This window comes from Poecilia mexicana, unplaced genomic scaffold (genome assembly GCF_051168715.1).
Source record: "Poecilia mexicana isolate PSO_F unplaced genomic scaffold, ASM5116871v1 scaffold_15, whole genome shotgun sequence".
In the NCBI taxonomy this organism is placed as follows: domain Eukaryota; kingdom Metazoa; phylum Chordata; class Actinopteri; order Cyprinodontiformes; family Poeciliidae; genus Poecilia; species Poecilia mexicana.
The window spans coordinates 7,584,400-7,608,481 of NW_028263384.1; the positions used below are offsets into that span (position 1 = coordinate 7,584,400).

The following is a 24,082-nucleotide window of genomic DNA, read 5'->3' on the forward strand; positions in this document are numbered from 1 at the left end:
GCTGGGGGAGAGGTGAAGAGAATTCATTCACAACTATTGATGCGGGCGCCTCCTGAGGGGAAGTCTGATCGGCATTCTGTCAATCAGCTGCAGTTATGTGGAACGTTCACATGTCCGGCCAGCACAAGGCTCGACCCGCTGCTTAAGCCCAGTGCGTCAGTTGATATGGGAGCGGCGTTAACGGATAACACGCCATGTCAGACTGGCCAATCACGGCGCGAAAGCAGTGAGGGTGCTCTGATCAATTAGTCACCAATCGTTATGGGTCTATATTCCCTCCGAAACAGCGAGGGTGGTTAAAGATCTGCAGAATAAGGTGACTAAGCCATTCCTGAAAACATTTTTCGTTGAAGTTGCAGGACATGGCATTCGGGCGGCTTCTTTAAGTAACCAAATAAAACCTCTCCTTTGCATATTTTCACATACTACATCTGCAGTGGTTTATTCTATGTTGCAACAGAGTTACATTTCCAACAGCGCCACAAGCAGATGCTACCCCTCTTCAGATGAATGGAAATAATTAGAGATGCACCAAGAAATCACCCAGTCACCCAACTGACAGGCTGCTGGGAAAGTCAAAGAATCCAATCTTCAGTGCGGAAGTTGTTGTGAAAAGAAGACTTGGTTAGCCACTTTTAGTATGTATTAGTTTTGGAAGCAGGAAGCAGAAAAATATAAGAAGCTAATTCAAAGAAGTAGATTTTTTTTCCCTCTACATTTTTAGTCTGTAGATCATTAAGGCTGCCAGAGAGAGAAAACAGTCAGTAAAGAAAATGTTTTAACTTTAAGCTTTCAACCACATAGTGTCTATGTTCTGAAGGGAAAACACACAATGAGCCATTTCACAGTTACTAATGGTTGCTAACTGTGTTAATTGCCAGTAAAAGATGCTAAAAAAAAAGTCGGCTTTCGTCATTTTGTTTGTTTTAAATAAGTAAAACCATGCTTTACAACGACCGGTGTGCTCCCTTTATACTCAGAAGTCAGATTTATGGTGGAGCAACCTAAAGACTAGCATTTGGTATGGCTCCTGTGGATGAAAAAATATCTACTTGAAAACTTGCTTCTTTTTGTGCTTTAACACATAAAACAGAGAAATTATTACGGGATTTTATTGCTAATAGCAGTTAGCAACAAAACAATTTAAAATTTCTGATTGTTTGCCCGACTTGATACTAGAACAAACCGAGTCACTCCAAATGCTTACACAAATGGACTGTGATTTTGCTTCTGCTCCTAATATGAATAGGTAATGAGTGCTCAAATCAGAAAGGTTAAATAAAAAGTTGTTCTTATATGCCATTGTAGCTTTCAAATCAAAGCCGAGAAAATAAAAAATGAAATCCAAAATTCTACCAGTGCATCTTTAGAGTTACATCACTGGCATTTATTCCTTAGTGAGAACGCTTTATGTATCTTCTACATAAAAATCTGGATGGTTTCGGGTAACTTCCTACAATCATGCTCAAAGCCACGTCACAAATTCATCATGACTATAAACGTTGCTCGGAGCATAAACAAGCTTCACAAGTCATAAAGTACGTAGGCCAAAAAGTGAAAACCACTGATGCATAAATCAAACTCCTGTCTTCAACACCTCTGTGCAATTGTTGGCGCTCAGCATTGCTCTTATAACTGTACTTCAAAAGTGGCAGCCCCTCCATTTAACACGAACTCTACTGAAACTAAGCTGATTGGTCCTAAACCTCTTACAGACCCTCTATAAAGCCTCCCATCCGCTTATTCTTGGTTTGACTTAACGCTTTGGGCTGAGTGAAAGTGACGAGCGAAGGGGGGCGGGGGGGCTTTCTAATCCTCTTTGCATCTTTGACGGACGTCCAACACAATGTCAGCCTGAGGTGTGTTTGATCAAGTGGACTTCGTTTACATAAACTGTCAGATGTCAATGGTTTATCTTGTAATTGGACAAACTGTGGCCCGGCTCCGGGGCATCAAACCAACTGAAAACTATTTGCATGATGAACACTAGGAAGCCTGTTCACTCAGGGCTTCCCCAAACGAGGCACATCTGGATTTTTACAGCTACAACAATATTAGATGTTACTTTGCCCGAATTTGTTGCAGGTTGGAATCATAATTCACAACATGTGAAATTTATACATAACAATCTTAGAATTAATTGAACTCTTCCTAAAACAAATACTTTCCACTTTGCAAAGATTGGGCCTCGAGATAAATATGGCGTCACATTAGCTAAATAGCTGTGTGTGCTGTACCTACTGTACTTTTTGCATGACTTCTTCTAAAAACACACGTACTGCCACCAACTATTAGTTAAGGAGGTCAACTGTAGCCCATCCAAATGATTAAACCCATTTTGAACATTTGGTCATTTGGGTACAAAAAGGAAACGTCAAGAACAATTTTTTTTTTTTTACCCACGTTGACAGAAAACTAAAGTTATTTTCTGTCTACTGTAAGAAACTTTGCCCAACACTTTGCTCACTCAGCAGTAGATCACTCCTGGTTATTTAATCATTTTCGCTATTTTACACTATTCATACTTCTAAGCGTAAAAGTGGTTCTTTAAACATTAATATTATGGAATTTATCGTGCCAATGATAAACCAAAATACCTATCATGGTAAAAAATTTACTATGATAAAGACCCAACTCTATGCTCAACTAGTAAAAAAAATAAACAGATACACGATGGCTAAGTGCACGAGAACAAAATTTGATGACAAGCATAAAAATAAAGTAGAAAGTTACAACGTAGCAGCACGTGGGTCTGAAGTGGAGCCGTTACTCGAGTGACAAGCTGCCTTGAAGTCGTATCCAAAGCAGCAGTAAAAACAAATGGTTAGCGTTGATGTTATGATTCATTGCCCTTAAAAATTTAATAACCCCCACAACATTAACACGAGAACTGTTTGGGTGAAATGAAAATCTAAAAACACTAATGGTAAAACCAAGCTTTAAAGCCGACAAATAAACCGTTTCTTTGTGTTACTGTTGGGGGGAAAGTGTAATGAATGTTTCTTCAGCTTTGAACACCTTATAAATTAAAGTCCCCAACACACCCTCAAGCTAACTATGGTGTCACACTGGCTAAAGAACTGAAAGTTCACAAAGTTCATTCACTGGGGAGAAGAATGGGAGTTATCTGCAAACAGCCTCTCGAGTCGTCATACATACGGGTTCACCAGGGGGAAAAGACACACGATGAAGTGAATGAATACTCGAGCTATTATAATCTTGGTCATCCAGTCAGCTGATGAGCAGAGATTTAAAAAAAAAAAAAGGGAGGGGGGGCGTGAGGGGAGCAAAACAATCCTGGTCCATTGTTTGGTGTCCTGATATAAACAGCTCGGACCATTATATGGCCTAAAGGCTCCGGAGAGCAAGCAGCGATGAGCCTCTCTGTGAAACACAGGAAACACTGTGGAAAGCATCTGTTCCATGTGATGCGTGCGTGCACGCGTGCGCCAGCGGAGGGGAGAGTACAGAAACTTTAAAAAAATACTGAGGGGTCTGCAAAGGAAGCGGACACACTGTATGTGTTTACCCGTCTGATTTTGACACGTACCGTTCAACGCAACTCATCACTTCACCATCTGCAGGTAGTGTAAAATGAAGCCAGGTGTCTTTAAATACACAGTAAAAATGTGACGCCGTAACAGCGGCGCTGACTTCATGCGAGTCGTTGGTCTTTAAGGCTCTTCCTGGCGCTGGAGGAACTTCTAGATTTTTATACCTCACCAAGGTTGACAAACTTGGTTATCACGAGATATTAAGAGAGAGAAAGCAGTGATCATGCCTTTGCAGTGTTCCATAGAATACCGGTTCAGGTCGCAGAAACTTAAAGGTGTGCTTCGAGAACTTTTCAACATTTTTTTGGCCTTTGTAGGTTATAAAGACCAGTGATCCCAAATAAATTGTTTTGTCGGTAATGGAAAATTGAAAGGGGGAAAAAGTAAATTATGCTGCTATAAAAAATTAACTTCTACCACGGCGCATTCATTCATTTGCCAAAATACCTTAAATCTTTCTGACAGCAATGTGAAAGACGGTTTCTTCCTCCCTGGACTGCTCTGTATTTAATGCCATCCACTTTCTCATTGGCTGTCTGCCTGAACAAAAGCATCCCCCACAGCATGATGCCGAAACCACCTCCGTCCACAGAACGGTATGTTCGGAGTAAAATACACTATTAGTTGTTCGACAAGCATCTCTGTCTGCATGTGTAACCGGGTTGTATTAGCAGTTTCGTATGACACAGAATGCGCTCTGTAGCAACAATAGGTCACATATCTGTCGGTGAACGTCCTGAAAGCCGTAGTGTGCAGCGAGGTGACTTCAAAATGCAGACCCCTTGATTTCTTCTTCCCTGGTATTCTTTTATTTCTTCCTGGTTGTACTTGTAAATAATGTTTTGGTATATTTTTATATTTTTTGGCTTCCCGACTGGCCTTCTTGCAGGCTGTGTTTCACTATGCAGGTAAAACGTGTTTCTACTTCCCACATGACAACAAAATGTTGAGGTGGGTGGTGCTGCCATCAAAATTTGATTTATAGTACATTGTTGTTCTGTTCAGTAATATTTTTTCTGTTTCTACCCCATAACTTGGACATTTAGATACATTTCTGTTTGTGAAGTTACACTTATGAACCAAGTTAACAGCAACACCAAATGTATCCAACATGGCTGCTCGGCCGTTGGGTAATCTCCTGATAAACAGGATTTGGAGCGGTCAGTCTGTGACATGACGGTTTTTCTGTTATCGCTCTCTGAAAGACGACATCGTGTCGAAACTTCTTTAGCACAACGCGAACAAACTCCGGTTACTGAAGAAAATTAGCTTGTCTCAGGTAACTTCAGCACATTTATATTGCATAATGTTGATTAAATGTGCAGTATGTAACTTTTACAAAAACATTTTTTTTTTAATTTGTTAAAGCTGTCACAATGTCATGACGGTGTAGTATGAGACAAACGATTTGTGAAAAGATTGCCGCTCTTCCATCTCCCACTGCTATTATCGTCGGAAGAAATGCAACGCTCCCGGTCAAAAACAGCCAGTCAGAGGCAGGAGGAGGATCTTAAAGCTGCCAATCATGCTTGTGTAAGCGCTGCTAAGGGAAAAGGAAAAGCATTTATCCTTCATCATCAGTAGCTATGCTAACTAGCCTTAGACCTCTTGGCAGTCTATGTTGTGGTTAATCAGCTGCAGCATAGCGGAGAGAAAGGAGGAGGGTGTGAGCAGCACATACACAAGAATGATTGGCATCTCTAAAACTCTCCTCCCAGCTCTGATTGGTTGTTTCTGACTGAGAGTTGTATTTCTACAGTTTTCACTGGGAGAAGGCAAAGGAGCCCCCTTCCTTTTCATAGTCTATCTGACTTATACAGTCATGACATAATAATAATTTTAACAAATGTGTAAAAAAAAGAAAAAAATGTAATAAAAGTTACATACTGCAGCATTAAGATGCATTGAAAAATAAAATGTGGATTAAGAAGTTAGATTTTGGGCTCGTCTGACCAGAGCATTTCTGTCTGCTATATGCCCTACAAGTCTTCTTGCAAACTACAGATGGGATTTTTGTTATGGCTTTCTTTCAACAATGGCTTGCAGCACCATATCAGCTTCCAAAAAGGGGTGAATCATTTAATCATCCGTCAATGTTCGGTTTTGGTGATGAGCTTTCTCACTCCTATTGGGTTTACTGAAGCGTTAATATCAGATTCAGCCAAGTTGGAAAAACGGGGAACAGGACAGTCCTGCAGAGGGAACATACAGGTCGTCTGACTCCTCACTGCTGCGTTCACCACTTCGTGACTGCTTTTAATTTCAGGAACGGATTCGGTTTCAACTCTTTGTCGACCTTAGCTGAATGTCACCGAGCATCTCCTGTCCAATACTGACTGTGCACATGCTGACTGGGCAGTAGCTCACACCAGATCAATACATCCTCTGCTCATAGTGTTACTCTCTGTGTACGGGGGGGGGCGTGAGGGGAATTCAATGCACCCTTATAATGAGTAATAACCGAGGAGAGAAGAGGAACTTCCAAACCGAGGATATGACAAAGATAACACATTAAATCTGTCAACATTACAGCCCGAGCAGGTGATAAACAAACGCGTCAACAACTACACGGCAACACAACAAAAGGAAGATAATGAACCGCTGATGTCGCGAAAGAGAGACTGAGAACTGTTACCGAATACTGACATCATAAAAGAAATACGTGACACCACGAGTATAAATGGGTGTGTCTTTATGTCCTGACCCGCCATCAATCCCGTAACTGTCTTTACTTCAGATAAAGAGACCGCATTATACAAAATAGATTATTTTTACGATGACCGCTTCCGTCCAGCCAAAAAGATAAAGATAGCAAGGCTACAGCCAACAGTAAAACGCTCATTAATAATCTTAACAGATACCGAAATTATATTTTAATCTTTTTTTTCTATGAAATCGCTGACTTCCAATAAAATTAGCTCAGACTCTCCTTTACAATTCAGGAATAAGTCCAACAGATAACATTCAACTGGGAGACGCAAAATCTTTCACGAGATGAGAGTACGCTAATGTTACGAGTTGTACTTGTTCGTTGCATATATTTTCATGATAAAAAATATATATACATATTTCCAAAGTGGTTATGCACGTTTGTGTTTGTCATCAGGGTTGTGGTTTCACAGTCATTTGAAAAAAAAAGTCAGTATGACCTTTAAATAAAAAACATTAGCTGGTCCTTACCAGTTCTTCAAATTATAGGTAAACCCAAACTCAGGCTCAATGCCACCAGACATGAGATGCTTTGATGACGTTTACCCAAACACTTGACCAAAAGTTACACCGTAGTACGGCGTTTAAAGCTTCTGCATTAATCATAACCAGGTCACGTCAAACAAACTAGCTGGTTAAGTCAATTATATGTATATTCTAATCTGATTCTGGTTCTAAAACAAGTTTAGTTTATCATGCCAGTTGGTAAAAACTTTTCAGTCAAAGTAAACTTAGATGACTGCTTCGAGTCCCAAACTTTGCAGCAATCCCTCCTCCTTAATGACCTTGTGGCGACTCCAGACGGTTTATTGCATTGAGTCACCAACTCTGCTGTAAATCCTCACACTGATCATCCATTTGGCAAAGGAAAACTCCCATCAACTCTCAAATCTGGTACAAAATCCCCTCCGTGATTGTAGGGGTGGGCAATATGGACTTAAATATTGTTTTAGTACAATATTTTGTGGTAATATTGTGATAAACAATGAAAGTGACAATAAGAACTAGTTATTATTGTCAGACTGTGACAACATGACATGCCAGCCATGGCCCCACAAAATCAAATAACGGTCTTGATAAACATATTCATTTGTAATGCGCTTCTTTGGAACGCTGGTCACATAAAGAAGTGTGATTTGTGTCACTAAACTCCACATAGTAACTGGATTTGATCATATTTTCAAATTAAACAATATTTATTGGTACTTTCATGGAACAAACAGTGGATAAAAGAGTAAAACTATCAATCCTGATAATTCCGACAGCTTTTAAACATCATTAATTGAAATTTATCACAGCAACAATAAATTGGAATTCTTATCATGATAAGAAATTTATCACAATAAATGATAAATGATACGATAAATGCCCACGTGATTGCTATGAAACTCTTGCTTCCACTGCTGTCACTCTTGGTGACCAAAGACATTTAAATCCAGAAGAATTGTATCAACTATTCAAACCTTTTTCTGTATGGATCTGTTGTGGGTAAACATTTCCAGAAGCTTAAATGCAGTAAACAACATTTGCTAACTGCAGCTAAATGGTTCCGACAGAAATGTCTTAAAATACGTTTTACAATTATGAGAGACATGAAGATACAAGTGCAAAAGCAGCACTGGTGTTGCCATACAAAGTCACACAGCCGGGTTCTTTGAAAGTTTCCAGGGTGTGGTTTGGTTTTGCAGATCCATGACAAAAGCAAACTTTATCAGAAACACGACTTACACCACGACCATAAAGGTATCGTCTGCAACAGGAAATGATCCAAAAGCTTCCGGGAGAGATTTTTCTTTTGTTGTTGTAATATGTTGTGACAAATGTATGGCCTCTGTCTCGCTGTAGGACTTGGGTGGGGACAGAATCGGACGTGGGACTGTGCAACCCAGTGAGACGGGTACGCTAAGAAAAACTGCTAGAACTGAATCAATAAAACTGATGCAACAATTTGCAAACATCAGATGGTGATACATATAAACCCCTCTGAATAAAAATAGTCAAATTAATTCCAACCAACTTCTCAATTTTGTTTAGACAAAAATGGTTTTAAGTTATGAATTTAGATTTATTTTTTGCTAATGTGGACTCAGTGTGAAAAAGAAGCAGAAACAAGAACTGATATGAGATTAAGGCTTTAAATGTTAATACCTGAATACAATTTTCAAATAAATTCTATGGTGGTCGGATGTAAACATTTTCCTTGACAGCCACAGCTAAGACGAATGCTTCAGGATTAAGAAGTTTGCTAACAATTTAGCATTCGCACTGTTATTAAACTAGCTATAGCATAAAATGCTACTGAAATCATTAAAAAACTTCAAAATATCTCCCATTAAGGTGGGAATTATTTTTTTTCTCAACAACCATGAATAAAAATAATTAGCAACCCCTACAATAAGGTTAATGAAACTCAGCACACTAGAATCTTTTTCTTTAGCATTAGCGTTCCGGAAAATAAATGTTATCAAAACCATAACAGATTTTTAAAATATGTACTAAGGTAGCATTAGAACCTATTTTTCCTGACAACCATAGTTAAGGTTCCCTATGAACCCCATAAAGCTTAGCTTGCTAGCATGTTTGTCTGCACCATTTCATGTTGCCAAGCTAGTTACAGCTGGATAAAAGCTCATAATATTTACTAGATAAATAGAACTAAATACATTGAGGAGACGGGGTGATTTGTCTGTCTTACTCCTGTTGTGTAAGAACTACATCCTTCCCAGTAGACATGCCTATATCAAGGTGCACCAAGTTTCAATACCATATACATTTTCTATCATATTTTCTATCTGAAGGCTAAAGTCCTTTCCAATGAGACTCCAGATACAGTGCCAGAATTACCATATTTTTTTCTGGCTGCAGAGCACAAAGTTTCACAGTGTTCATCTCCCACCTGTTGCTGCACACTGCTGGTCAGCAGACTGAGAGAAGGCTACTATGCTATCCTTTCACAAACAAGAAATATGAGTTTGGCTCTTTGGAAATACATCCGATCATGAAAAACACAGTGTGTGTAAACTAATTCACAATTCAAAGTAAAGTTGTATATAAGTTGGAAGGATTTTGACCATTCCAAGTTGTACGTAATTAAAAAATACAACATAAGATGACAAAAACACACAATATGTGAATGATGCGATTCAGATATCACTTGCAATGGATAAATATTTTTTTAAAGTAATTCTACTTTGCAAATGACCTCAGTTAATAACTAGTCTATCCATCTCAACAACATGGCTTTATTGAAGAAATCAATTCTGACTAACACCTGCTGTTTTCACAAAGACCTACCTAGCTCTTTGCATTCTAAAACATTTTATGATGTATTAAACTACAAGGGCCATGGGGAGCCTGAATGTATGGTGCTTAAGTGATTAGCTAACACTGACTCCAGTCCAAGCTTTTCTTCACGATATGCATGTCATATACATTGTGTGATATTGAAACCCTGCTCAATTTGTGACATTAGCGATAGTAAATACAATTTTATTTTCGCAAGAGGTTATGTTAGCATACAAAATATCACACCAACCCAGGCCTTGTTTCAAAACAGACTTGATAGTGCTTTGCTTTGAACTACTCTTGTCCCTGAAATAATTTTACCTGATCATTATTCTATAAAATACTTTCCTGTGTGAAAGCAATTAGACATGTGTCAGTAATTTTCTACTTCCAAATTTGGTAAACTTTGAGTATTAGTAGAAACTTGAAATTTTATCTATGTATTGTATTTTAACTGTATTTTTCTACTATTCAATATCTTCTCAAATTCGTTTTTATCGTGCCGACCAGTGCCAGGTTACGTACTCGGGTCTCCCTGTGGGATCGGAGACCGAGGAACAGACACCCAGACGCGGGGCTTGTGCTGACTACAGCACGGCCAACAGGCATGAATGGGGACTCGCTGAAGGTTAGAGGGCTTTTATGAATGAGCCGCCGTCACGCTACCGCAGCGCAAACATCCCCCCCCATCCGGTGCCCTTCGCCCTTCCAACCCCCGCCAACAAATCAGCACAGGCAGGCATTACCACCGAGCAGCCTAGCTCAGACGAGAGGGAGAAAATATTATTAATAATAATAAAAAAAAAACTCGTCTAGTATAGTTTATGTGTCGCCTAATATGAAAACAGCTCGGTAGGGGTAAGCATTCGGCTTTAACTCAGACCCACTGGTGTCGTGTAAACAGGTCTGTGGGCCTACACACGGAGCTACATTTCGCAGAAGGCGAACGAGCCCGCGTGGCGGACAGAAACGAGCCGCGAGGACTCGAATTAACCCGAATCCGACGCTGGATTTTTTTTTTCTTTCTCTCTCTCTCTCGCCTCTGAAAGCCAGCCGTTGTTTACAATCCCATATAGCCTACTATTTTTTTTATGAATGGAGCGCGGTAGGCTATGCAAATGAGGGCGATTGAGAAAGAGATGGCGGATGGGGCATATCGGATATCTCTTATCCGGTGAGACTTCCCCCTTCGGTTGAAAGCAAACACACAGATGTGACCAAACAGCAGAGAGAAGGGGCATAAAGAGAAATGCGGCCGCCCGCGGTTATACCGTAACAAACCGTGCCCCCCACGCGCGCTGCCGTAGCTGTATTTCTATATATATTTAAAGGCGCAGCTCGTTAGGCGTGTTTGAGTTCCTAAGTTACGTTGCAACAGGGCCTCACTCGCTGCTCTCTCGCTTGAGATCCTTTCAGAAAATGTTTCCGATCCACCCACGCTTATTCCCCTCCTCCTCCTCCCACTCTTCTTTCTCTCTCTCTCTATCTCTCTCTCTCGCCTTCTTTAGGCTGTTTTCTAGAACATAATAATATGGGGGGCCACCGTAAAAAATAAAAATAAAACAACAACAAAAAATAATAAAAATACAAACGCACACACAGCCGATGCATTTGGACCAGTAAAGACACAAAACAGCTACGATTAAAAGGGAAGTATAGCTTTGCAAGGAGAGTTTTGCACATTCCACCAAGTTGCTCCAAGCAACTTATAAGCACGGGTTAAGAGAAAATCTTCAAGCTGCATTACTTACTCGTTTGGGTGTGTTTCCTCTATCATTTTTTCGTTTCACCTCAGGTAATGTACCACGGCGGTTGCATACTTTTCACTCGTCATTCTTTCACCTCCGATCCTGTGTCCAATTCCGCATAAATCCCCCCTGCGCCTTTGTGCGAGTGTCGGCTCTCAGGCTTTGCCCTCGACAGTCCCTTTTTTCCTGAAATTCTCCCTCTCCTTCTTTCCTCCACTGAAGCCACACTGTTTTCTTCTGGATCGCAAAAGAAGAAGAAGAAGAAGAAAAAAATAAAGGACCTCCTCTTCTCCGTCTGGAACTTTAATACCCAATCAGTGGATAAACGCAGGCTGCACTGGCAATTTCGGTTGCCGAATCCAGCTCTTGATTCTCTCTAACCCCCCCACCTTCCCCAAACACACACACACACACACACACACACGCGCGCGCGCGCAAACTCGCTCGCTCACTACCTCTCACACACGCTCCGTTTTTTAAGTCCTAAGGCGCATGTTTTCACCGACGACTCCGCTTCCAGTTGTGCGTAAAAAAAAGAAGCGCGTCTTCGCTGCTGTTGCCGAGGGGTGGCCCCGCTAGAGCCCCATCTCTCACTACTCCATGTTGGATTGCAGGCGGCTGAGCTGCTCCAACGACGCCGGGGGGAGGAGAGAGAGGGAGGCTGGGGGTGGAGAGGGGAGCAGGGCGGAAGCGGTGACGTCGTGCTACATTTTGGTGGAGGGCCCAAGACGGCTGCAAGCTGTGGTCTATAGTGGCCCTTGATAAATGCAACAACCCCTTCCCTCCCCATTACACACACACTCACACACTCATTGATCCTTGATTTCAAATCCGGGCATGTCTCATATCAAAACTCTTAGTTCAAGCTTGGTCTAAAAAGATAGACTATTGAGTGGGAAATTATGGAAAGGTGATTTTGTATGGAAAGCCTAAAGTACCAACATTTTCTAAATTAAATAAATATATGTGAATGTTAAATAAATATGTAATTAAATAATTTTTTTATATTTAATCAATAGAATGCAGTTTGAAATAAATAAATGTGTTTGTAATTGTTTTTGTGGCGATAGTTAACTTTATTTGGTTAAAAATAATTACATGTAAAATGTATCAAGCACATCCCAAAGTCATATGAATTCAATTAAATAATTTTACAATTTATTAGAGCTGCATCGGATTAAAAAAATTAATACGATATGTCAAAATTGTTTTTTTTTTGTGATAATGTTATTGATTCATTTAAGACACATTTTTCTTCTACTACAATGTCTCCAATGGTGGAGACAGATGTTAAAACCTAACAGTTTAATGTCAAAGAACTAAAACATCAAAATTTTATATGGCTGGTCTTCTTTTAAAAGTTAGACATAGTTCCAGGAAAAGCTAGTTTATTAGTACTTTGGATAATTTGTTAGCTAATAAAGTTAGGAGATCCCACTGGTTTTTGAACCTGTACCAGTGTTTGGATGTCATTACCAGAAACAAATATCTGACCTCAGAAATTACTGATGTTCCTGGTCACCGGCCAACCATTTCATCACAGTTATTTTGTTCATATTTACCTTGCAAATAATTACTACAGCCACTTCTCAGTACATCTAAAAGCAGCCGTTGTACCATAGTTTGAGATCAGTAGCCCTGCCCACTGACTGACACGTAAAACTCACTAATAGATTCATTTGTGATGTGTTGTCGCATGCCACTGTGGAATAATGGAGTATTAAATAAAAAAAAAATTAAATAATGAATATATTTAATAATATGACTATTAACCATGCATATTTTGAATACTTTGCCTGTGCTGTTAATATGTTTTTAATTCAGGGACTTTTGAATAAACATTGATGGATTTATTATTATTATTATTATTATTATTATTATTATTATTATTATTATTATTATTATTATTATTATTATTATTTATTTTTTTATTTTTTTTAAATAAAATTCTGGCCCTTTCAGACCTCCGTAGTTTTATGCTAATTTCTATTTTTTTAAGGAATAAAAGTAGCAGAGCCACAAACTATTATTAATTTATGCTTAAATAATCAATGTAAGTGCATATCTGATCAAACACAACGTGATTAAAGGAATTTCCGGGCTAATCCTGTTAACGTTTGACTAGCATATCAGTAAACAGTTCTGTTAATCCTGTATTGCCTTTGTGTAAGTCAATCTCTGGACTGATCTCTTTAAAAATCTATTGATCTGCTAAAGACTGAACAAGTTAAATGATTAGTCACGTTTGTTGGCTAAGAATCCAGTCAGATTTTCATTCCAACCCCCCAAGCAGTTGCCAACGTTGTTTTCCTCTCAGGTTCATGTCTGTGTGACGAAAAAAAAGGCGAGGGCAAAATAGTGATGATGCACCGCCCTCTGCTGGTGACTCATCCATTGTACACCCAAATAACGTACCTTGTTCTGTTTCTTTCTTACATATTCTAACACATTAGTTGTACACTTTTTTTTAACCAGGATTACATGTAAAATTTTTAACATGTAAAAAATTACATGTAAAATGTATCAAGCACATCCTTTAATAAATGCCGAGCTTATTGATCACTATTTAAAACTATCTTAAAGCATAACTTGCACTTTTTTTTTCTTTTTTTTTTTTAGTTTGCTGTGTCATAAAAAAGGAACCTATTGGTTACCTATTGGTAACTGCATGACCGATTCAAGGGTGTGGTTTTATAAGATATTCAATATGTAATCAAATAGGGAATATTATAAATTTTAGTATGGAAAAGTAAATTGCGTGAGAGTCGACTCTCCTGAGGGAATTATTGAAGCAGAGCCGAATACACCTGAATCTCTCACATGGCACATGCGCCAACACGAAAACAAAATGTGAAAGGAACTTTTTTTTTTACACTTATAGAATAGCAATGATTCCCAAGGAAGTGCCTTTCTTTTAGTTGAACATTCCTTTTATTCGTCTCCTTTGTTTTGTAGTTTTCTTCTTCTTTTGTGCAGTTCCCGAGTCAAGAGTCCAACGTGTTGGGTACGTATCCGACACATGTGGGCAGTCGGGTCGCTTTCGAGCATCAGGTCGTACAGTGTGAAAGCATGATTCGTGAAATGCGAATTATTGAACCCTGCAATGTAGTTGTACATTTTGAAATGGATCTGAATACGACTTAAGATGATATATACTCAGCTTTAGCATTGACAAATTCGACTCCTTTCTAACTCGCAAATTAAATTTGGATGTGTCATTCATGACCGCAGCAGTAAACTAATCAGTGGAAAATTAGCCACCAGCGTGTGTTCCTGATTTCTCTATTTTAGTTTATACTCTGAAGCTCTTGAAATACTTTTTTGTAAAGTCTAACATGCTTGAACAACTAATATTTTGTGCTATTGGTGCTTATTGACCTTCAATCTTTGACAATCACAACTTATCAAAGATAATTTGTGATTATTGCTGTCTCCACGTTCATGGTGGTAGGAGCCATTCCTGTAACCGCAGTGAGTTGCAGGTTTGCACGTCCACTCTGTCTGTCTCCATTGTTGTGTCCTTGGGTAAGACAATTCACCCGGCTTGCCTGCTGGTCAGAGGTACTGGTGCATGACGACCTGGCCTCTATCAAGCTCCCACAGGGCAGATGTGGCTACTCCCGTCCCTAGTAACCTGTCACATAGTACAGATCATTCAACACTATTTACCTTGTGAACAATTAATAACATTACTTTTGAATACTACTAAAGACAGCTGAAGTACAAGATGGCTACAAGCAGGCAAGTGAATCAGTCAACTTCTGAAAGGTTAAAAATGTAGATTTGTGGTTCTTCAGACCACATTTCCAAAGTCTTGTTCTTGTTTCGGTTTCAGCTACATTTCTGGTTGAATACTTTTCTCGATCTTAGACATGCTTGACCAAACCAGACCTGACAAGAAAGACCACAGCTGCAAGTTCATTTGACACTTGGCCATTTTAGAATGCAGCCTTAATGTATCTTTTTTTTTAGTTTGAAGATTTCAAAGATGCCAACTTCTAGTGCAAATATATTAATGTTTTTCTGCAAAGCTGGTTAACGTTTCTGCTCTTCAGAAAGGTCTGATACCCTCTAACAGCTGGGAAGTAAGAAGTCTATATGAACAAAGCAACATGCATAGTTTCCTACGACATTCTCTACAGTAGGGTTGTGCATACTCTATACATGTGCAAATGAGTTATATTTTTTGTCTGATCACACTGTCAAATGTGTGCTTACAGGCAAACAGGAAGTCTCAAGTTTGACACGTCAATAAACAGGAACCAAAACAATGACGAAATGGAGACCATCAAGAAGTCTGAATGATTCATTTACAAACCTTCATTTCTAAATTTGTACTGTACAGATAACACATAATACATATCCATCGACAGGCTTTTTTTTTTACTCCTCTTCAGTAGATTTCACCCGACTTTACCTCTCAGTCACACAATTGTTTTTTCTCTTGTTTTTTGTGATCTCCTAGATGAGGTGTTGGAGAAATGTTAGGTCTGCCTCTTCAGTGAAGGCTCACCACAGTCCCATGTTTTCTCCATTTGGGGATAATGGCTCTCACTGTGGCTCACTGCAGTCACAGTAGCCTTAAAAATATGCTTTACCCGCTCCACTCTGAGAGATATCAGTGATGCTTCTTTTCTTGAATTTCTTGAGATCTTGACAGGAAGTGTTGCTTATTGAGATCTTGTAAGGACTCATTTATCCAAGTGCAGGTTTCACATTGATCCAGCCTGGGTGTGGCTGGTGAAGCTGAACCAAATAAATGTGATTAATCAGACTTAATTCCTGATTTAAAAAGAAACTGGGTTCACACTGGACCAGTCATCTAGGTGTCTTTGTCTGGTATTAACATTTGTTTGATGATTTTAAGGATTTAAGAGTGATGAAAGTCTGCAAATTCCTTTTCTTTACACTGTTTGCTAAAAGGCCTGATCTCTGGACATGGACTCATTCATTTGGACATTTGCCTCATTACATAATATCTGTTGAACACAATGAAAATAAAATCCTTTAATCAGCACTTTTATTTACATAAAGACAAATAATTGGATCACTAATACCCTCTAGTTCTCTCAATCCATTTTTATTTGTAGAAACCATTTTAAAATACAATACAAAGGAAGAAATTCTGTCATGTTTGAAAAGAAAAACACATTTGAGCAAACTGCTTTTTGGAAAAATGACAAAAAAAAAAAGTTTCCTTGTGACATTTTTCCAGATGTAACAAATCATAACAGATCATAACAAATGTAAAAAAAAGGGCAGTTTGATAAAAACCGGAAGATGTCAAAATGTTTTTGACTTTTGCCCAAAACAATAAATTCAGTGACTTCAGTCCGACCAGAAGTCATGGTGGCACAACACTGCCCCCATGTGGTCAAACTATAAAAATTCAGGTTTCCTTCGTTTAGTCATCCATCCATTTTCCTTCACCCTTGTCCCTCGGTGGGGTCGGGAGGGGTGCTGGTGCCTATCTCCAGCTCACGTTCCGGGCGAGAGGCGGGGTACACCCTGGACAGGTCGCCAGTCTGTTGCAGGGCAACACAGAGACACACAGGACAAACAACCATGCACACACACACTCACACTTAGGGGCAATTCGGAAAGGCCAATTAACCTGACAGTCATGTTTTTGGACTGTGGGAGGAAACTGGAGAAAACCCACGCATGCACAGGGAGAACATGCAAACTCCATGCAGAAAGACCGGGGCCGGGAATTGAACCCAGAACCTTCTTGCTGCAAGGCGACAGCTCTACCAACTGCGCCACTGTGCAGCCCTTTGTTTAGTCAATAATCCCTTAAATCAAAAATATTAATGTAAAGATTTGTTTCAGTTATTCAAACAAAAATGAAACATAAGTATAATATGGATTCATGACTCACAGAGTGATATTTTAGTTTTTTTTTAATTATTATTTTTTATTATAAATGACAACAAAAACCCACAATTCAGTTTGTCAGAAAATCTTACTTTTACATAAATGGTATACATAAAAAAGTATTTCCTTGCACTTACACATACAGTGTGTGTTTTTAGTACTTGGTTGGGGCTCCTTTTGCGTGAACCACTGCGTAATGCAGTGCGGGGTAGAATTATGCATGTTACCAAAGATAGCAGGAAAATTAAAACAGATTTTTATAAAGCTTCTCAACAGATGGAAGCGTTAAATACCCTAAAATGTCCATGAACAGACAGCAGATGACATGCAGTTTTTCCTCCCACATTTTTCCTTCCACTAAACGTTCCATTAATATAAACAGAAAGCTTTGTGGGCAATGATCTTTAATGGCTTGCATGTTTTCATTAGTTATAAGCCACAGTCTTCAGTTATTGGAAATAACCAGTTAACCGGTTATTGGAATATCAGTTTTTCTGCTGGTTTTGAATACATTTTTATAATTAATCTGTAATAAGAACAATCTCAGACTGTTTAACCTATTAAAACAACGTACTGTGTGTCCTTAAATGACATCACACTTCATTAGTAAAAGCTACATGGGTGTATTTTTATTTCACAATGTGTGTTTTGGGTGTGTGGGTGCTGTTTTTGTGTCCTCATCTTGTCCCAGTGTTGACTTTATATTCATGAAGCTTGTGCTTCCTGCAGCACAGAGTTCCTCCACAGAGATCTGAGGACTCATTAATTTAAATCTCCCTGACGTACACAAGCAGTAACTCAGTCCTTTAGCACGCAATCAGCCTGCCATTAGTCATCGCTGATTGGGCCAATGGAAATTAATCTTACTTTTCTGTTTTTCTGCTTTAGGAGGCTCACTTTTAACAGTTTCTAATTTCATTTTAGGTCATATTTGTTGTTAAGAGACATGTATTAATGCTAATTCCTTTGTTTTGTACCAGTTTTGCTAAACAGCAGACTTTAAGTGGCGAAAGATCATTTCGTATTTAATGAACAGTTTGATAAGTACAACATATTAATTCGTATTTAATTTGATAGCCATTTTAGTCTTCAAAATGTGTCTTTTCTTGTATGTTTTGAGCAGTTTCCCCACCAGAAACGAGGCAACAATATAACCATAGAAGAAGAACAACCAAAGGAGCATTGAAGAAGAACAACAGAATGGCGCCAAATGACGAGCATCTGTGTTTTCTCTAAGTATTACAGATTGTTACTGATTTAAATTTGCCCAATACCAACAAATTATGTAAAAGTCTTTTACCACACACGCTGCCAAATCAGAACTCCACCTCTTCAGTACATTGTATTATAATTTTGTAGAAAATAATGTCATAAAACCCACATTGTTACTCAAATAACTAGGTCAAACAACGTGCCACTCCAGGTATGTTTCTGATGAGTATTAAATAACATGATATAAAGCTGAATAAAGCAATTTTACACAATACTGCCCCATTAAATGTATAAAGTCTCACATCACTGCACCTCTTTTCATTGTTGTGTGCACTTCAGTGTAACATGTTGACACTCGTTGAATAGTACACTGATGGTGGAAAAAAAAATTAGTCAGACGTGCGAATAGCCAACAGCTCACCAAATGTCACCAACAGAGGGCAGTGTGAGGGGAAAATAGCTTAGAGGAGAACAGAGTGGTATGATGGCGTTTGGAGGTCAAGCTGAGCAGGATACATTTATATGGCTGTACTTCCCCCTGGCCCCCATTTTTAGGGTTATTAAAGGATTACTTAAATCTAAGTTGACCAGGGTTATAAATGACTTTGGCCTTAGCGGTCAGTCTGTGATACAACTTAAAACACAGGACGACCAGAACTCTGCTTTCTCCAGGTCGTTTCATCCTCTCATCTGTTTTTGTTCATTCATACGTAATGTGTACCATGAGGATACCAGGACCGATTGTGCCTTCTACATTTTTCTTTTTGCAACATGGAATTGTGGAGCTAATCTCTGAGCTAACTCCAGACTGGGCACTGAGCATTTCTGCTTGTAACATGTCAAAAATATGGGAGAATTTGAATTTATGAATACTTCTGGAGGTCTCTGTAGATGGGACTCATGTTGTGCTAATGCAGCACATGTTACAGTTGAAATGAAGTAAGATTCAGTTTTTATTTTTATTTTGCGTAAATCCTTCTATAAAAAAAAAAGTGAGCTCAGTTTTTCCTAACAAAAAAATATTTATACATGAGTTACAGGTAGATTATTTAGTATTTAAATGCTAAAAAAAAAAAAAATCAGCATTCTACTAAGTATGTAATGTGTTGACATTGTAAAACATAAGATGAAAATAAAACTAAAGAAATAATCCTCATTGGGACAAATTTGTAACCCAACCACAACGACAAATTTGAAATTGTTTCGTCATACTTGTCAATAAATAAAAATAAAGCTTGAACAGGTTATCCAAACAGTTGGTTGCGTTATTTGACCTGTTGCTCTCACTGAAAGTTATCTGGTGAAGCTATTTCTCCCATTTTTAAGTTTGCAAACCAAATTTTCATTCTACGCTCTGAGCAACCTGAACATTTTCAGTATTCATTCTTTTACATCCTTTAGATTTGTTGGTGTCAGATTTATGCAGACTTCACAAAAAAAAAAAAAAAAAAAAATCCAAGTTAGGGTGTGCAGCAGCTATGATATATAAAAAGTACCAACCATCTTACAGAGATCAGTGTCATCACAAATCCTCCCCGAAGTCAAACGTTTAACCCTTTGGCAGCATCAAGGACGCAGGGAAGAAGAAACCTAAGATGGCTGCTACCCGTGATTCACAAAAATAAACTTTTTGATTAAAAGCTTTGTTTGTCTTCGAGTGTTTAAAACCATGTCTACAACAGTAAAAACAACTTGTAAGGGGGTTAATTTGTCACTAATTCGAACCATACCGCGCTGCTCTTACCCCTCCTGAGTATCACAAAACATTCATCAGCTCTGACTCCCTGACCTCTTTGCATCAACGGGTTCCGGCCTCCAGCCAATCAGAGCCGACCGAGACAGCGTCTCGCAGTCTGTTAGGTTTATACCCGAGCATTAGAGTCACCCAAAGGCCTCGCTTCACCTTTAAAACCAACACTGGTGTTGCCCTGCGTGCTAATGACCCCACAAACATACAAAAACCTCTTCGGCCGCCCTCCACTCCATCACAACAGCAATCACTAAATGATAAATGGAGTCACTTTGGTGTACATATTTAGGGAAATGTCTAACCTTCATGTGAGGACCTGATGGTAGACTGCAGTCATACAGACGTGAGGCTTAAATGGCCAATCATACCGCTAAATACCTTCCTCTGTATGTACATGCATGGTTTTTCCAGCAGAGGGAGACAGACACTCAGAATCCCATTCACTTCCACGTTTGTTATTTTGAACATACATGATGCATTTGGACTCTTTTTATTCCATAAAAAAAATGACACAAAAATAAGCTATAAAATTTACCTCTAGAGGTCAAAAGTGCACTTTGTTTTTTCAGTGGAGTTACCTTCTCTTTATCTGTCAGTGGGTGGATTTTCTTTGGCTCCTTAAAAGGATAGAGCGTCTTTTTTTTTCTCAGCCATCAATCAAGTTTATTTGTGTTGCACATTTCATAAACAAGGCAGTTCAAAGGGCTTTACATCATGAAGACATAAAAACATAACATAAAAACAAAACATCATACAGTCACCAATTGCGAAACCAGAAACAGACATCACATTTTGTCAAGAGCCGTCGTTAAAATCGTCAATACGCATCAAATATGTTGGTCAATGTTCCATTTATTATGGTTCAACTCTAGGTAAAACAGCTGAAACAGTTTAGCAGTTTTTTCAAAGTTTGTTTCAGATTTGTGGGGCATAGAAGCTGAATGCTGCTTCTCCACGTTCGGTTCCGTTTCTGGGGATGCAGAGCAGAACCAGAATCAAAGAACTAGGAGGTGATACAACAAGGAGATTCTCTGAAGTTATTAGTAATAATATTGCTTACTTGTGGTAGATAGATGGGAGGATTATAACAAACCTGCTGATTCTGACAGTCTGAAGATGTTGCCTTCCTGTGCAAATTCTGTTCAATTCAAATTTTGATGTTTTTTTTTTCACAGTGCAGGCAATCTCCAGTGAGCATCATAGTGTCGAACTGGCGTATTGTTTTCTGGCATGAATTGTTAGCTTTACTGAAGATGTAACAATGTAACGGCTTAAAATCTCTACTTTCGGTCCACAGAATACTTTCCCAAAATTCTTGGGAATCATCAAGGTTGTTTTAGCTGTTAGCAGGTCCTTTGCTTCACTTTGCTTCAACATTAATTTGGAACTTTCCCATGTTTGCTATGTTTGTTCTGTCTGTCTCTTACTGTTGAATAATAAGCACTGGCTTTAACTGAGGAAAGTGAGGTATGACGTTATTTCTAATCTGGTTTTTATTTTTTTATTTAGAAAATCAGGGCATGATGTGTTGCTTTTTGAGATATTTTGACCAAATTCATGCTAAACAACAACAATAATAAAAAAGACAATTTCTCTTGAACTTATTTCTTGATTTTACAGGTCTGGTGGTAATTCAACCTAAGCCTGGCTTACGAAGATGAACTTAACTTTTCAAAAGATGTGGTTACAATTTAGTTTAACATAGTGCCAGATTGATTTTGGTCTAATAAACTGCATTTTGTTGTGTATTTAAGTCTCTTTGACGATTTAAATGTGACAACAAGAAAAAAAAGTAAAACCAGAACAGATCTGAAATGGACAGTTTTTATAGCACTAGAGCTGATTTTAAGCCATCCCCACTCTGTGACAAAATGAAGGCAGCCCTTTCCTTTTATCATTTGACTGTCTGGCTATGATGTCTTTACTGGTGAATGTGGTCATCTTCAAACCAATTGGTTCTGGTCTAGTTTCTTGTTTGTGAAGCCTCTTTAAATTTCAACCTATTATTCAAAGATTCTTTGACAGCATAGGATGCAATCATTGAATTACAATATCCCAAATTCAACAGAAGTACATTTTGGCTTTGATGTTCGATCTTGACCAAATGCTGTCGAAGACAAAATATCTGCAAACTATCCAAAGTTAAAAATACTGAAGCTTTCTTTTTTGTGCTGTACTAATATCAGTCAAATTGTTATTTAATCCAAACCATTACAACAGAGTTTAAAATGTGTGTGTGTGTGCGTGTGTGTGCGTGCGTGTGCGTGTGTGTGTGTGTGTGTGTGTGTGTGTGTACCAGGTTTTCATATCCTTATGGGAACCTGTTTCTGTCTACAATATGGGGTTAAGGGGACAATTGCTCCTTGTGGGGACATTTTCTTGGTCCCCATCAGGGAAATTGTTGTTTTTGGGTTAGTGGTTAGGTCTGTGATGGTTAGGTTTAGGGTAAAGGTTAAGGTAAGGGTTAGGTATGTTATGGTTAGGGTTAGGATTCTGGTAAGGATTAGGCTATAGAAATTAATGGAAGTCAATGTAAAGTCCCCACAAGTGTTGAAAACATGACTGTGTGTGTGTGCATGTAAGGTCAGAGTTGGGGGTCATCACTGTTTAGTCTGCGGGTTTCTCCAGAGCAGCGTCTACAGCTTTTGCTGATTTATAGCTTTCGACTCTGGACCTTTGTAGTGGGCTCAAGATGTACACGCATACAGATACATACAAATACTATTTTCATCAATCGAAAATTAAACATTAGCAGGATATTAGGGAACATGTACAATGTCTTGAATCCAAATATTATCGAAAGAATAACTATAAAAGGACAGAAAATGGAGAAATAATTCAAAGACGAGCTAAAATTCAAACCAACATCTTTCAGTCGTCCAAGTTGTGGCTGTCTCTTGTCCAGACGTTTAGCAAACTAAAAAACACATTCAGTCTCATGCACCGTTTGGCCTCTGTGGCCCCTGCAGCCGAAGGAATGATCTGGGGAGCCAGACTCTGTTGCCAGGCCGCGGCTCCAGCCCCTCTGTGTGTGTGCGGCGGCAATTTCCTAAAGAATCCACTGCGATTGCGGCGCTACTTTCCATTTCCACGGAAACACCAGTGACCTCCCCCCCCCCACTGCACATGCAAACATGGGAACACAATGCAGCCACTGCTGATAAACACAGAGCAGTCACTTCCAATTAGAACTGACTGAACAGTATGATGTACAGTCCTTTCAGATAGCCTGCAGGCCCGCAGGGAGAAGAGAAAAGTACTTCTTTTGTCAAATGCACACAATCTATTTCTGCTTCGATACACTCATACCGAACAATACATTGCTAATAGACGTCGCTTAACATCTGCACTTTAAATGTCTCTTTTTAAAAAGACTCCATGACGTGGCTTGTTTCGTTTTAGGAAGCCATACTTGCATTGAGCTATTTTTGAATATGTTTTGCATTTGCTGATTGCTTATCTGCAGAGCCCTATCACATGGAAGATATCATCTTACACACACCAGAAGGGCCCAAACATGTGCAATTATTCCTGACAGATTTGACATAAACAGCTTATCATCCCTGTCTAAAGGCAGCTGTAAACAAACCCCACTGCTGATCAACCAACCTGATTTAATCTCCCTCTTGAATTTCCAAACAAGCGCACCGATTTTCGTCTGCAGACAAAGAAGGCGAGCGCAAAATGCTTCACAGATCTCGACTCCGAGTCCGTCGCCGAAGGAGCGGGCAGAAGTTTACGAGATTAGACATCAGCCAGCAAAGCGAGCAACAACAGAAACTCCGCTGCTTCAACAGCAACCCGTGTCTTTCTCTGCATGTGTGTGTTATACGTGTTAAGCGCTTGTGGTGTGTGTAGAGGCCATCCAAACGAGCCCCTTTGTCGGTGGAGGAAGAGAGCGTGTTGATGGAATCCTATTGATGTTCGGATTAGGGCACGCCTCTGTG

General features: G+C 39.1%; 1 protein-coding gene across 1 annotated transcript in view; it reads right to left on the reverse strand.

Moving 5' to 3' along the window:
- LOC106913490 (sprouty-related, EVH1 domain-containing protein 2-like) overlaps nucleotides 1-12,085 on the reverse strand; it is a 38,547-nt gene extending 26,462 nt beyond the window's left edge. The window contains exon 1 of the mRNA XM_014980116.2: nucleotides 11,300-12,085. Within this exon, the coding sequence (XP_014835602.1) occupies nucleotides 11,300-11,325 (26 nt within the window). The 5' untranslated portion in view covers nucleotides 11,326-12,085. The remainder of the gene's footprint in view (nucleotides 1-11,299) is intronic.
- Nucleotides 12,086-24,082: the final 11,997 nt, after the last annotated feature.